Here is a 16393-nt window from a genome sequence, read left to right as displayed (position 1 = left end):
CTACAAAAGGCAGAATTTTTCTCACAGCTGAATGGTATTCCATTGTATATATACACCACATCTTCTTTATCCATTCACCCTTTGATGAACACTTAGGTTGTTTCATATCTTGCCTATTGTGAATAATGCTGTAGTAAACATGGGAGTGCATATGTCTTTTCAATATCTTGTTTTCATTTCCTTTGGGTATATACCCAGTACTGAGATTACTGGATCGTGTGTTAGTTTTATTTTTAATTTTTTGAGAAAACTCCATACTGTTCTCCATAGTGACTGAACCAGTTTACAATCCCATCAACAGTGCACAAGGGGTCCCTTTTCTCCACACCCTCACCAACACTTGTTATCTCTTGCATTCTTGATGGTAGTCATTCTTACAGGTGTGAGGTATCTCTTGAGGTTTTCATTTGCATTTCACTGATTAGTGATGCTGAGTAACTTTCTGTGTGCCTGTCAGCTATTTGGATGTCTTCTTTGGAAAATGTCTACTTAATTACGCTGCACATTTTTAAATTAAATTTTTTTGGTTATTAAGTTGTAGAAGTTCCTTATAAATTTTGGATATTAACTCTGTATCCAATGCATGACTTGAAAAAAACTCTCTCTCATTCTGCAGTTACCTTTATTTTGTTATTTCTTTTGTTGTGCAGAAGCTTTTAAGTTGGATGTAGTGCCACTTATTTATTTGTTGTTGTTGTTTGTGCTTTTGGTCCAAAAAATCATTGTCAAGACCAATACTAAAGAGCTTCTTCCTGCCCATTGAAGTAAGTTTTAGTTTTAGTTTTGGTCTTATGAAACTGAATGGTTTCAGTCAGTTACACTTAAGTCTTCCGAGTTAGTTTTTGTGAGTGGTTTTAAGATACGGGTCCAGTTTCATTTTTCTGCATCTGGTTATCCAGTTTTTCCAACATCATTTGTCAAAAAGACTATCTTTTCCTCACTGGATGTTCCTGGCTCCCTTATCAAATATTAATTGATCATATATATGGGAGTTTAACTCTGGGCTATTTTGCTGCATTGGTCTATGTATTTATTTTTTAAATACCAGTGCCATACTGGTTTAATTACTATAGCTTTATAATATAATCTCAAATTAGGATGTGCGATGGCTTTGTTCTTCTTTCTCAGGATTGCTTTAGCTATTTGGGATCTTTGGTGGTTCCATACAAATTTTAGGATTATCTTTTTCTATTTGAAAAGTGCTACTGGAATTTTGACAGGGATTACATTGAATCTACAGATGGCTTTGGGTAGCATGGGCACTTTTAACAATATTAACTTTTCCAATCTATGAACAAGGGATGTCCTTCCATTTGTTTGTGCCTTCTTTCATAAAGTGTTTTTCTTTCAGTAAAGACTTGTAGTTTTCATCTTACAGAGCTCTCACTTTCTTGGTTTATTTATTCCTAGGCATTTTATTGTTTTGATCCTGTTGTGAAAGGGATAGTTTTATTTCTTTTTCAGATGTTTTATTGTTCGTATATAGAAAAGCACTGATTTCTATGTATTGATTTTATAGTCTGCAACTTTATTGATTCATTGATAGATCCAACAATTTTCACTTGAGTCTTTTATATCAATAATTTTTAATAAAATGTTAACATTTGCATTTATCTAGCCACAGATTGGCTTGTAATATGATTAACAATCTTGTTCATAACAGAAAAATGCACTCAATTTTCAGGTCACTACCTATTTGTGACCTGTTGTGTCAACAATTGTAAGTCAGTTAAGACTTGTTTTTACTTAATCACTGCATGCTCTGGATTCTTCTTCATTCATTGCCTAGAATGATGCAGGAAAATCATGCCCAAGTGAACTTTGGGTCACTCTCCTCAAGCATTTTTTATGGCTATAGAGAAGAGGACCTGATGGAGGCTCTACTAAATCTCAGCCCAGCCTTTTCCTCCATCAGGGTATGGCAGAGGCTCTCCAGGCATATGGAAGGTGTTTGGAATTTCCTCTGGCTGGAGGACAGCCCACCCAGGTGGTGGTGGTGATAGCAGGTTATTTTGTTCACTCCAGTTGGGACTCATGTCCTCACTCTCCCACAATGTCCCTCTGCCTGACAATCTGGTCTCTAAAATAAGCCTCAGCCCTGTGGAAGGGGCTTCTTCTCTGCTGGGGACATGCCATGGGAAAGGGGTTGGCTACCAAGGAGACCAACCGCTGCTGAGACCCCAGACTGAGCCACAAGATCCTTCTTGTTCCCCATCTCTCACCTCTATAAGGCCTGGCCACGGCTGAGGGACCATCTTCTGTAGTTCTGGCTGCCACCCTCTCTCACCACCAGACTTTACTGCAGTAAGGATAATAGTCACAATTGGCTGGCCAAGAGCAAAAATGTGAATTATTGCTAAGTTTCTTAGATACAATATGAGTATTATGGTTATAATGAAAATTGTTCTTTTTAGGAGATGCACACTGATGTATTTTGAGGTCAAGTATCATGGTATCTCACTTAAAAATAGTTCAGAAAACCACACAAACACAGAGAACATATGCAGTGTATTACTCTGTTTTTCATTAATTCTCTACTTATAAATTGGAAAACTGAGGTCAAGGGAGAGCTGTTCATAGGTTAAGGATTATACACAATTCTGCAAGAGGGTGACTGATTAATTCTGAAGGCATTTCTGCTCTTGGCAGGGAGAAGCAACTGGGTGGCACTGCATCAGCCTCAGGATTGTCTACCCTGAATCACAAACTGATTGTGATTTGGAAAGAGAACATCAAATATGAAATGAGCATGGCTGGATATCTGTAAACTGAGTACTGGTTGGGAGAGCTGTGTGCAGCCCTGATAGCTAGTGTTAAAAATAATCTGAAACATAAGCAAAGGGTTCAGTCTGGTTGCCAGGCAACCTTGCCACCAGTTCCCTTCAGGTTGACCTTTATTTTTTCTATCTACATCTCTTAACATTTCTACCTCCTAGACCTTCCTTGATTCATTTAATATTTAATTATCATTGTTTGGATGAGTTGGGGGGTCCAGGACAGGCCATACCACAAGCTCTGAAACATAATAGGCCAATCTTTGCCCTCAAGTATCTTACACTTTAGTAAAGTATAAAGGCCAAGTATACAATTACCATGATTATGTTCCTTTAACATAATCCTTTACTATTTTAACTTTTATCTGCAAAGATCCTTTTACCGAGTAAGGTAACCTTTACAGGTTCCAGCAATTAAAGCCTGATAGATTTGGGACACATTTTCAGCCTTCTATAGATGAGGGGCATTGGAAGCCCAGTTCTAAGGGGAGACCACTGAAGTTCTTATTCAGTTATCCAAAGGGCTGGCTGACTACAGCTAAGCAATATTCAAAACAGTATCCTAACTCTCTGTAAGCCCAGGCTGAGGCACTTTCCTTTGGTTATTTTACCATTGTGTTTCCTCAAACTCTAATTAACTAATCTGGGCTTATCTTGGTGAGAATCAAACTGCAGCAAATGGCTAACCTAAGAAGGTTCATTTTACATATACTTTTCACACTAAATTTACCAAAGTATCAATTGTTGGTTGTAGATCTTTCTGGACTGTTGGTTTACCCACATTCCCCTTCCCTGAGAACTACCTCCCCACTTACGGGGGCCAATGTGGCAATTTTGATACTAAATGAGAACCACCCCACCACCACCACCACCAATGCTGGACCACTGCTGAATGGATCAGAGGTAGGCACCTAAGTTGGACCAATCAGATTGTATTCAGGGCCTTGGAACTCAGACACTATTCACTTGGGTGAGCAGGTTGCTGATGTAGCCCTGGGAAGCCAACTTTTACCAGGTGAAAGCTATTACATAGAGAGCAGCAGAGACAAATGACCACAGAAACTCAGAGAAATGGAAAGTACAACAGCTTTGGCTCTTGATGGCTTCCCTGGTTAGAGACTCAAGAGAAGCCAAGCTTCTGTTTTGAGTTGAGAGAGAATTCTGCTCCTCCACTCCCCATGTTCTAATAGTAAATTTCCCTTTTTGCTTAGGCAGTCTGACTGGGTATCTGTTATCAGCAACCAAAAGAAATTTAAAACTAATGTCTCAATCCTGGTTTAAATACTTCTTACTTTGTTCCCACAAAAGTATTTAGGCTCGATAGCTAAAATAATGCTGTAATTGGGTAGTTTTTCAAAAGATCTCTCTAAAACCTCCAGAGACTACCCACGATTATTAGTCCTTCCTGACATTTTAATAAATATTAGAATCACTGGATAAATACAATATTGTGAAGATGTTTTCATTTCATAAAACAGTGGCATGAAAGGGACCTTAGGAGATGTTTAATTCAATCCCTTCACTTTCAAGTAAGGAAACCAAGGTCCCAAATGGCCAAGAGCTTTGCCCAGTGCTGGAATTAGAAACTTGATACTCAGGCCAAAATCCTTCATCAATGAATTTTTTAGGGCCACGATGATATTCCCCTTGCCTTAAACTCCAAGTGAGATCACTAAACAATATTTACTGACTACCCGCTTAATTGGTCAGAACTCTTAGTTACAACTTGAAAGGAAAAAAAAAAAAGGTTCCAGGAATACACTTGTTTCAGGCATGGCTGGTTCCAGGCTCCACATTACTGTGAGGATCTCTCTCCACCCTTAGGAAACATTTTCCCAACGTGAGGAACCTATAGACATAACCTGTCAGCTTAGCTACCTTAGCAATACATGCCTGATTATCCTTGGGATTCTCAGTAATATGAGCCAATAAATTCCTTTTTATTCCCTTAAGTTGATCTGAATTTGGTTTCTGTCATTTGCAACAAGCATTCTGACTAAAACTGAGCTTATCAAGCAGTTCTCCACAAACAAGGATAATGGTAACCAATCAGACTCTCTTTGTAAAACTTTGAATATTAAGAGCAGGCAGTTTAGGCAGAAGCTTAAAGAACATGCAGAGAAGACAGCAATCTAGGCCATGATGAAAACTTACTCCTGACACAGTTTTGGCTTCTATCCTCTACTTCTTCTATCTACCTTACATCTTCTGCTTAGTCAGAGTTTCTGCTTATTCATAATTTTAGCTTACTCTTGGTCCTATCGGCATCATGGACTGGATTGCTACATAATATCCTAAACTGATTTGACCTGGGACACTTCTGAGAAACAGCAAAAGGTGACTGTCAGCAAAGCTTTCTGGGCTTTACACAGAGCAAGCAAGAACAGGTTTCCTCTTCCAACTTGGTAAAGCTCCTCATGACATCCAGGATCTGAAATTACTAATGTTATAATTAATGTGGTGGCCATATTTGGATCATGATGTGGGCTTCCCTAAGGCAGGAGGCTTGACAAGACAATGAAGATCCTTTGCAGGTAAGTAATCATGCCTGCAATTTTCTTGGATCCCCAAGTTACTTAACATCTCTGAGTCTTGATTCCTGTGGCAATAAAATGGAGGAAACCACCCACTTCACTGATTTGGAAAAAGAAATGAAACACATGAAAAATCGCTGGTACATGATTAGTATTCAGTGAATATCAGTTCTCTTCCCCCAAATTTTAATATGTCGTTTACGGTATGAAGTGTTACGGAATTATCTTCAATTGCTCAAATGTTTTAAAATGTATACAATGGAAAGGTATTATTCCACATATGACAAATAGTTTAAATGAAGAATCAGGATTTTTTTTAACCTAAAAGAGATTTGCTGCAGTCTTTCAAATGTTTTATTGGATCTAAAATTCTTTTAAGTGATACAGAGATATACAGCTAGTTTGATCAGCTACCAATATATTTTGGAATCCCTTTATTTTTGTACTTAAGAGCCAGTTCACTTTTTCTCCATGTTCAATACTTAACTTTGGTAACATCGTGCCACGTTCTTCTTCACCTGTTACTGAAGCATGAGTGTTTCCACCCTGTTTGGTACCAGTTGTTCTTTTAGTTTTCTTCCTGTGAGTGTGTTTTGTAGGACTCTTCTGTTTTTTCTCAACTTCACCACCTACATCCCACAACATTATCTTTCCATCATTCCCTCCAGTAAGCAGCAAATAGGATTCTGGCAGAAAGCAGACCTGGGATACCCCCAAAGTATGGCCCTTAAACCCCAGTTCCTGTTCACACTTGACTCCCATCACCCTAAAGATTCGAATCTTACCATCTTCTGCACCGCAACTAAAAATATTGCCACACGATGCCACAGACACAGAATGGGCTAGGGCAGGGTTTAAAAGCTGACCAGGGGATTGTGGGCTTTCCATTTCTTCCATTTCATCCTCCTGTAAATTTGTAATGCAGAGTGGACGGGCTTTCTGAAGGTTCCACAGCATCACCTTCAAATAAGAGGAAGTTACACAGTCAGAGTTTTAGCCATTTTGTTTAACTAACATGCTTATTCCGCTTCTAACAAAATCATCAAAGTAGTCTGAGAATAACTGGTAGGATACATTTCCAGCAACATTAAAAAAAAAAGTTCAGATGGCACCACAACATGCCAGTGGGATGCTACCCTGCTGCCAAAAGTAGAATGCCAATAGGCAGTAAGGTAGAATTTAGAAAACAAGACCTTGAGTAACTTTCGATTAACAAACCAATTAAAGTGTAATTCAAATTCTTAAGCAGATGCCAGTTTCTTTAAATCATTCTACCTTGAAGATTATAAGATTTACTAATTTTAATCTATGCTTGTTATAAGTAAAAATACTGACCAACTAAATAAACTGGAATACTACTGAAGTAAATTCTATCTGAAATGCTTTTTCCTCTCCTTTCCTTTCACATTACCCAAATTACTCATCCGAGGGGCTTAGCTCAAATTCTTTTCCCTGTAGGAAGCCTTTCCTAACTATTCCAGCTACCTTCTCTCTTTCTCATATTTAATTCTTACTCATACAATTTCTTGAGATTTACTTCATCTTTGCTAATGCCTAGCATAATACCTGGAAAAGAGCGGAAATTCTAAACATCTCTGTTGATTAATTTGACATCCTGGTATTTTTGGCTTTTTGTTGTTCCTTACCATGATCTTGGGCCGACAAAACTGATTTAAATTAAATGCTAATTAAAATCTGTTTAAAACAAAACAATAAGCTTTGTAAATTGATTCTACTCTATAATCTAGTGATTTTCTTCCCATAGCAACCAATTTGAAAAGGAAAATATTCTTTGTACTTTCAGAGAGAATGGACAGCTTTATTTTACCATCTAGTACTATCCCTAAATTATGACTCACAATTTAAAATGGACACTAGGATAAGCATGACCCTGCTTAGTCAAAAGTGCAGATCTGAACTGACAAGATTACTGTTGCTAATTATAATAAGGATTTGGTTTTCTAGTCAAGGTAACTTCCCTCAACTCAGCCTACTTTCAAAAGAAATTACATCTAATAACACATATTCTGCTTCTACTTAAGAAAATACAGAAAATCCTTTTGGATTGGATTTATAACACTATACAAATGGCCAGCAATCATTATATGGGTGAAGCTAAATTGCTAACAAAATGAAATACAGTAAAATTTTAAAAATCAGAAGATATAAACAAAAATGAAGTTTCACTAAAACTAGATGTGGAAATAATCTCTATAAAAAACCTAAACACAAGGAAAATGGACATTCCAGAATCTACTAGCTTAACTGTATGGCAGGTATCCCTGAGTTCTTTATCCCACAGACCCCACAATGCCTGGATTATATTTTCTGTCCTAAGCACATCCAAACATGAACTACACGCAAAGCATTTTCAGCAGCTTAAACATTTTTATATTTAATTATCTAAACGTGTTAATAGCCAGCTCAGATTCTACCAACCCAGGAATCATTTCCAAGTGTTGAAGATTTTCAGATTTTTCCTGCCTGAAAATTTCCTTTGTACTTCTTTGATTTTTCCTAACTGCCAACGAGTCCAAAGTTTTGTAATTTCTCAACCACCTGATCAAGCAGCATCACCCTAAGCAAGAGAGCTAAGGTACTAAAGGAAAAGAATACTGAGGGAAACTGATTTAAAGGAAAAGAATACAAGAGTTTGGGGTTTAAAGTCCTATAAAATGTCAAAGGGAGAGACGTAGACAACTGGTAAACGTTCAGAAGTGAATGTAACCATGTCAAAGTGACCCTGCTAAGTTTCTCACCTATAGAAATATTTCTTTCCACATTAAAGATTAATTTTCAAGGGAAAAAAAGCCTCCTTCACTATCCTGATCCTTAAGTGTTAGTACTGGAGACCTTTCAAACTCCAGAAAGAACAAACTTTTGAACCATTTACTTTCAGATGTGGAAATGAGGGGGAAAGAAAACCAAGGTGTATGCTGTGAAAATTCACAATGGTTTCAGATTTCCAAAGTCTTTACAAGAAGAAAGTATATTTGAGTGGTGGGTGCACATATATTTATTTAATGTTACTTTTCATACTTTTCACATACATTATGAATATTATATTGTACCTATTTAACAAAAAAAATAAGTAGTCTCAAGAATCTTAATAAATTACTCTTCATTCTTTTTTTTGGGGGGGGGGAGTAATTAGGTTTATTTATCTATTCATTTATTGTATTTTTTAAATGGAGGTACTGGGGATTGAACCCAGGACCTCATGCATGCTAAGCAGGCACTCTACCACTGAGCTATACCCTCCCCCAAAACTTCATTCTTAAGGTCCCTGTCTCTTTCAGTAAGCTCTGCCTATTGAAACTTATCTAAATCAAAGGATATAATTTTTATAATTTTTTGTAATAACAAAGATAGGTATGTTGAACATATCTATTATGTGTGGCAATAATTCGGTTCCTGCCTTGAGATAAAACACGTTTGTTCACAGAGAAACAACTCTCACAATTAATCTAATAAGAACCCCCACTATTATGCCTACATTCTTGGACTCCCTCATAGACTGGCTATTCTTTTTCTTTAAATTGAAGTATACTTGATTTACAATGTTATATTAGTTTCTGGTGTACAGCAAAGTGATTCAGTTTTATATATTCTTTTTCAGATTCTTTTCCATTTTTCATTATAAGACTTTGAATATAGTTCCCTACCTCTGCTATACAGTAGGACCTTGTTGTTTACCTATTTTATATATAGTAGTTTGTATCTGCTAATTCTAAACTGCAAATTTATCCCTCCCTGCCCCCCTTTCCCCTTTGGTAGCCATAAGTTTGTTTTCTATGTCTGTGATTGACCAGCCATTCTTAAAGTTTAGTAAAATACCAGATATCTGGGTTTTAAGAGGTAAATTGGGAGAAATTATAGTTTTAACTTCAGTTAAGGAAGTAATTTCTTAAAAGCATGATTGTGCTGCCTTAACCATTGTTATATCACAATCCAATGCAGAAGTTAATCTACAGTGAACTTCTAGCAATTCTTGGCAGTCAAATCAAAAAGCAATTATCTAAGCCTTCTTTTCACAAAATTTATTTCCTATCCTGTTTTCTAGCAGCTGCCTGCCACTAAAGCTTCTCACTTAGAACTGGAGGCACAATGTTAAATCCTGGATGCCTACATCTTATTTAATTTGAAGAGTATAAATCATTTTTGCACACCTAATTGTTTATTGCCATGCCTAGTAGTTAATTAATGAATTGTTGAATGATTGAAAACTGGTATATCTTAAAGATGAAAGAATGAGTCAAAGAGACACAGCACAATCTGCCTACTTAAAACAGTATCTGATTGGTTGTGTAGGTCTTTCTGCACAAGCAAGTAAGCAGATTATCCCCACGAGGGTAGAAAATGTGGAGGTTTATAAAGGGCTTGGTCAAGACCTAGGAGTGGAAAAGGAATTTAGAGATCATGGGGTCGCTGTGCCCAGAGGGTGTAAAATGATTCTCAATAGGGACACTACAAAATTTTCGTAGGACAGTTCTTTATTGTTTAGGGACGGTCCCAGCACTGCAGGACATCCACTCATTCTTCCTACTAAATACCAGTAGCTTGGGGGAGAGGGGGTGGTAGTCATAGTGACAACAAGCAAAACCAGCTTCATCTATTTCTAAATTATAAGAGAGTGTGGAGAGTAGAGCATAGAGCGGTAAGATCATTGGCCAAGAAGATGGAAAGACAAAATCTTGACGCTACTAATAGTATCACAAGTCTTACAAATATCACAAGAAATATACTATATATAGTTGAGATTGTAGATTAAATGCCTAGATCAGTGCTGGACACACACATCATTAATAAACAATGGTTCTTTTACTAGAAGTCACTTGTTCCCAAACTAAGAACTGTTTCTATCACATTACTGATGACATTCTGTTTGAATGTCTCTAGTGTCACAGAGAAAAAAATACAGGCTTTGAAGCCAGAGGGATTGAGGTTTGAATCCCAATCTAGACAGCTGTGGGGACCCTTAATTTGAATCTGTGTCTTCATTTCTAAAAAAAGAAACAGTAACTCTCAGGGTGTGAGTAGAATGAAAACTAATACATATAAAGCAGTGGCAAGCACTCAGTGCTCACCAAAGAGAAGCCATGACTATTCTCACTCACTCCAGTGATTTTTAAAGTAAAAACAATAGATCCAGTCCCTCCAACTTTTTTTTTTCTTTTAAAAAGAGTTTGTAGAGAGTGGATGATAAATTCTGCCTTCAGCATTCTCCTCTTTAAACAGATGTTTTGATTAAAATATTTGAATTCTCAGGTTTTAGGAATGTCTTAAAGCATAGAAAAAGGAAGAATAAAAAATTAATGATTACTTTGTGAATAAAATCTGCTACACTTTGTTAAGTTAGTATTAAACATGCAGTAGAAGCAAAGCTTTTGGTTCATGAATACGTAAGATATGTTAGTAGAGAACAGAACATATAAAGATACATTTAGCATGATCAATAATTTGATTCTGTTAGCAAATCTCATTTAGAAATTACCCAAGTACTCTCTGCAAAGCATCACCTGCATATCCAGTCCACATGACACCAGGCTCTGAGGTCTTTGAGGCCGAAAAGCTACAGAGGAACAGATATTGGAATGTCTCTTCAGTGATCTGCTAACTTTCTTTTTTTCCAAGTCTAGGATTTTGATTGTTCCGGAGTCATCAGCAGAAGCCAGCAGGTTTTCAGTTTCATTCAATGAAAGACAATTGATTTCTTCTTCATTCACATGAAAATGGTCCAGGGATTCTTTGAGAGACCTGACATCCAGTATGCTAATGGTTTCTCCATGTGAGGCATAGAGCTTGGTGGGGCAGGAGGGAGAGAATAAGACACTGGTAACATCATCAGCCCCTTGGAAGTGTGTGTGTCCTAATGGAGTCCCATCTTCACCCCAAACCATGAGATCTCCACACTCTGCTCCAGAAGCCACTAGCCCTTCTTGACTTGCATTGAGGCAGAGAATAGGAGAAGAATGTCCACCAGTCCACTTGACTGCCATAATGGCCCAGAAGACTCTGTTAAGAGGAGGGAAAAACCATAATCGCATGTTTTATATAAGAACTCCAGAAGAGACAAATTCAATAAGCAATATTTCAGTTAAATATTAAAAGATATCTAAGCCTGGTACTCTAGTCTTTGATGTGAGGCTCACATAAGAATAAACACTAAAAATATCTATTTTAAATTAAGCAAAATCATTTTTCAGAAAGGACTGCACAATCATCAGGTTATATCTTTTATCTGAATAATGTTTTGAGAGAATGAGCCCTGGAACTCTGGGTTTGGATAGCTCTACTACCTGTTAGCTGTGCAACTTCGGGCAAGTTACTGAATCTCTCTATGATTCACTTTTCTTCTCTATAAAATGGGAATAATAATAATAACATCCATTTCATAGGATCAGAGAGGATTAAATAACATATATCAAGCACATATAATACTGCCTGGTACATAATGAGGGCTCAACAAATACTACCATCTTCACTTCTCTTATTTTTATTAGGCTGGTCAAAGTGGCATCTATACATACTACACCAATAGTCCTCAAAGTATGGTCTCTAGACAAGCATCATCAGCATCACCTAGGAACTTGTTAGAAATATAAATTGTTGGACCCCCACCCTAGACCCACTGAATCAGAAACTCCAGGGCTGGCACCCAGCAATGAGTTTTAACAAGCCTTCCAAGTGATTCTGATGTATGCAAGAATTTGAGAACCTGTACTACACCAATAATCATCTAGGGGAACTGGTTAAAATGGAGACCTTTGGGTCTTACCATCAGAGACTAACTCAGTACATGATTTAATTTTATTCTCAAAAGAACCCTTCTGATTGGCATTATTCTATTCTACAGATAATACAACTGAGTCTCAGAAATGTTAAATAATTTTCCCAAAGTCTTCTGGCCCTTAGGATTTGTCCTTGGATCCAATATAAAGGGATCCCAAACTTTTAAATAGTGAAGATCTTTTCCTAACAATTCTACTTGACAACAGTTTTAATTTGTTAATATTCTTTGAAAGTACAGAAAATGACCAAAAGCTACTAATAATCCATCACACTGCTTCTATAGGAACTCACATATTTTTAATCACATGATCACCTACTTGCACTTATCTAACAGGAGTACTTATATGCAAAATTTAGATTCTGATACACTAGGCATCCCATATGTATAAACTGGAATTGCCACATAATATTACTCTGCCTTAACTACACACTGGGCAAAGTGAAAAGAGAAAACTGGGTCAATTTATACAATTCTAAATGGTCAGACAAAAAGGAAGCAAACAAATCTATCTGGATAAACTTAATTTTCCATTTCACAAGACAAGGAAGAATTTATCTAGTAAGAAACTACCATGGTTGCTTTGTTATTTTCAGATATGACACCTGAATTTAGCCCAATTGTACAGAGACAAGTTTTCTAATATTGTTTTGAAAATAATTTAAAGTAATCTGGCAATCTGTCTAAAGTTTCTATTCTCAGCACAAAGTTTATTCCCTCCCACTTTTAGCCACACACACACAAGCAAAATCACTAACTAGATTGCAAAAACCACTACTCTACTAGTAATCAGATGATCACAAAATCAGATACAGCAATTCTCATACAGACAACAAAATGGAAAAAAGACAAAAAGATACATTTTCTAATTTCAGCAGAAGCACTCCATTAGTACACAGAGGAAACTAATTAAACAGAGACTGAAGCAAGTAAGTTTTAAAGGAGAGATTTGGAGAGGAAATGACTCAAAGGGAGACAAAGACAGGGAACTCTGGTGGTTTGATTTTTGCTGACAAGTACTTAAATCATAGTTAAATAATTTTCTACCATAACAAAGACTTTTGCCAAATCCAGATAAACCAAGGAAAAAGGACACGGCACAATTTAAAATGAAAGGTATTATTCAGGCTTAGGAACTGTCATACGTGGTGACTATTGACTTATATGATAAAGACAACATCCTATTTTAAAAAATGAAATTTGAATTAATCACTGAAAAGGCCATTTAGGATACAAACAAGTTTTATTTAACTTTGTTATGAATCTTTCGAGTATTGATCACTTATTTCCTAAATTACAGTTTTAATTTTTCTATAATGAATCAACTTTAAAGTCTGAAGTCTGCCCTCTACAGCTTTAGGATTTTGTGTCCTTATAGGTCTTGGATCCCTGTTGTAACATTAGGTTTTCTCTAAGACAAGAATGAGACAGAGTTTCTAGTATTTCTATTTCTCCGTCACAGATCTACCTACAGGGGACCTAAGTAAATGTTAATTGGAAGACAAAAGTTTTAGTAGGTTTTCCTCCTAATATAACTCTTTTCCAGAGACAATTAACTCAATTTAAAAGATCTATTTAGTTAAACCTCATTGAAAATTATGAGAAGTTAGGTAATAAATGAAATTTTGTACTTTAAGAGACTATTATAGACAACAATACAGTTCCTGTAAATTTTTCCTTAATGGAACCAGTAGTAACTCTCAGACTTTCTCTCACAAGTCCAAGATCAGCTCTACCTTCAAACTATATGCAGCAGAGCAAAGAACAATTTCTACACCACATGGATAATATTCACTGATCACTTAGCTAGTCAGAAAAACAAAAACAGACCTATCATGGTAAATGCTAGCAAAAAGAATTAGGAAAACCCCAGAAATCTATACATTCTGAGGCTTTTAATTTTATCATGCAGAGTACTGAGCAGGGATTCAACCAGAGCTACCACCCTCCCCCCCAAACACTTGCTTAGTTTACAAAATTACAATTATTTGTTATTATTTGAAACACAAAGACCGCCATCAAAAAGTGGTGAATAATCAGACTGCTGTGGTAGGAGGTAATGGGAAAAAATTAACTAAATATGGGTTAAATCAAAACAATCTTTCAGAAATGAGTTGGCAAACCACCATTTCTTGTTTTTCTTTTATTGGTGCTGAAAAGCATACCTGGAAATAGCTAAGTGCCACTATCATCACATTTAGGTACCAAGTCAACAGGCTTTTCTTCTTATAGGTAGATGCCTAAAGGGTGAAGCATGGCAGTTAATCATATCCCATTGTGAATTACTTTAATTATGTAATAGATTCCTTCCTTCTAAATCTAATTAGATCATGGAGGTGGGGGGAGGCGGCATACTTTAAGAGCATTTTTAGAAAGAGTGGAGTGCAAAGATGGAAGTTCTAAACAGCCAGAGGGCAGAAAGCAGGTATTGAACGTGACGGAGGGGGCATAGTAAGGAGGGTGATGAGCAGGCAAGATTTCTATAAAGAAAAGGAGGTAGTGATAAAGGAAGTCTTTTCCTGCTTTGAAATTCTATGTGGACCACTTGGGAGGTACTTTGCCACAAAGTCACCTCACTGACTGGAATAGGTTAGCCAGAATTATTTCATCAGATCCTTCAAAGGCTCTACCTCACTTACACACATGGCAGACAGGTAAAGTCCAATGTCTTTAATAACTGAATGCTCTCTAACACTCTGACACTCTGCTTCTGTCATAATTCCACGTATCCACTTGTGCCTTTAAAGTTTTTCATTAAGTTCAGTTCTTTGTCTGCTTTTTAGATTGACCGACTCTACTTATCCTTGAAGATTTATTTATTTATCATAAGAAAAAAAAATATGGAACGCTTCAAGAATTTGCACGTCATCCTTGCGCAGGGGCCATGCTAATCTCTGTATCGTTCCAATTTTAGTGTATGTGCTGCCAAAGCAGGCACAACTTATCCTTGAAGATTTAAAAGAAACTGTAGTGACTTTCCAGACAAAACTGGGACCTTCCTTAGATGTCCTACGGTTGAAGGCTGAAAAATGAATAAATAAAACTCCCTAGCCTGAGGTTACACTATTATTTAAATTATATGAGAGATAGTCACTATCACTATACGTATAGGTCAACTTTTCTTCGTATGTTTGGGTTTTCCGAAGTTGGTCTTGATGCGGAGAAGTTAGATAGCAACCAAAATGATTGAAAGGCTGTGGCATTGACACTAGTAAGAATGAAAAGAATGGGGGTTACTAAGTTCGGAGGAAAAAACATCTGGGAAGAAGGAGCTGGTAGGTAATAACCAAACACCATCTATCAGAGAGTAGAGATGGTGGGCGCTGTTTTTTTTTGGGGGGGGGGGTGTTTTTTTTCCCCCCCGGAGAACAGGAAATGGATTACACACAGCAGGGGAACTTTCGTAAAAATGTCTTACAACATAATGGCAAGACAGTGGAACTGACTACTAAGGGCATCTGTGAACCCTGTTATTATAATAATTATTTCATAGAGTTGTTTGAGTTATATAAACTTCCCCACAAAGGATCGCAGTAGAGTGGCTGCCTCACACGATGCTTATTATTTTCTCTTAGCAAGCATTCTTTAAAGCTTGTCAGAAAACTTTCTGGCCACCTAGGAAAACGTAGTAAAATGACCACATAATGCTGAAATGCTTTCTCTTCCACGAAACCTTCTATAATTATAGCTCCACGTCATTCTCCCGATTGGAATGTCTAATTAATTTTTTAAAAAAAACACTACTTTAATTCGCCTACTAATCGGTGGGTTAGTACGAAAGATTAGGAAAGGCCACACTTCCTCAAAAAGAATGTAGCACTTAATAAACTCTTAAACGGCACTTTATGGTTATCCAAACATTTGGGGGCGGGGATGTTCAAATGTAGCCACCTCACTTTCCGTATACATTCAAGGACACACGTTCTGATAAGCACTGGTACTGTACTAATACTAAGGGAGCACAAGAGGGCCTGACCAGGAAAACATGACCTCAGCTGCTGAAGTAAAGAGAATCCAACTCAAACCGAAGGTGGCCAAGCTAGGGACTGGCTATAAGGAGAGGAAAGTTTCATGCGTTAGGTTGGGAGGTGAAGCAGGGACCCAACTGACTCTGGGAAACCCTACAGGAACAGGGGTCCAGAAAAGAGGAAAAGGTACCGAACTATACCCACGAGCCCACCGGCGCCAGCCTCATACCTGCGCTTCCCGCTTCCCTCCTAGGCGCCTAGTGATGACCTCACCCGTGGGCGCCCAATCCCATCTAGCGTAAAGCAAGAGGCGCCTCGGCCAAACAG

The 16393-nt window shown here is 37.3% G+C and overlaps 1 protein-coding gene and 1 non-coding gene across 5 annotated transcripts; both read right to left on the bottom strand.

The window, feature by feature from the left end:
- Positions 1-5480: 5480 nt before the first annotated feature.
- WDR53 (WD repeat domain 53) lies at positions 5481-16351 on the bottom strand. 4 transcript variants are annotated; one of them, XM_010994420.3, is made up of 4 exons: positions 16296-16320; positions 14264-14338; positions 10828-11323; positions 5481-6268 (listed from the first exon to the last, which is right to left on the bottom strand). In XM_010994420.3, the coding sequence occupies exons 3-4, from the start codon at positions 11305-11307 to the stop codon at positions 5672-5674; spliced, it is 1077 nt and encodes a 358-aa protein (XP_010992722.1). In that variant the 5' UTR covers positions 11308-11323; positions 14264-14338; positions 16296-16320; the 3' UTR covers positions 5481-5671. The 4 variants fall into 4 exon arrangements, with proteins under 4 accessions (XP_010992722.1, XP_010992721.1, XP_031309913.1 ...); XM_010994419.3 differs by lacking the exon at positions 14264-14338 and having other exon boundaries at positions 16296-16351; XM_031454057.2 differs by lacking the exon at positions 14264-14338 and having other exon boundaries at positions 6070-6268; positions 10803-11323; positions 16296-16342.
- LOC116155867 (U6 spliceosomal RNA) lies at positions 14933-15036 on the bottom strand. The gene has a single exon (XR_004139766.1). It is a non-coding gene; the product is annotated as a U6 spliceosomal RNA (small nuclear RNA).
- Positions 16352-16393: the final 42 nt, after the last annotated feature.

This window comes from Camelus dromedarius, chromosome 2 (genome assembly GCF_036321535.1).
Source record: "Camelus dromedarius isolate mCamDro1 chromosome 2, mCamDro1.pat, whole genome shotgun sequence".
Taxonomy (NCBI): domain Eukaryota; kingdom Metazoa; phylum Chordata; class Mammalia; order Artiodactyla; family Camelidae; genus Camelus; species Camelus dromedarius.
The sequence above is the reverse complement of the archived record's forward strand: the minus strand, read 5'-3'. Positions and strand labels throughout refer to the sequence as shown.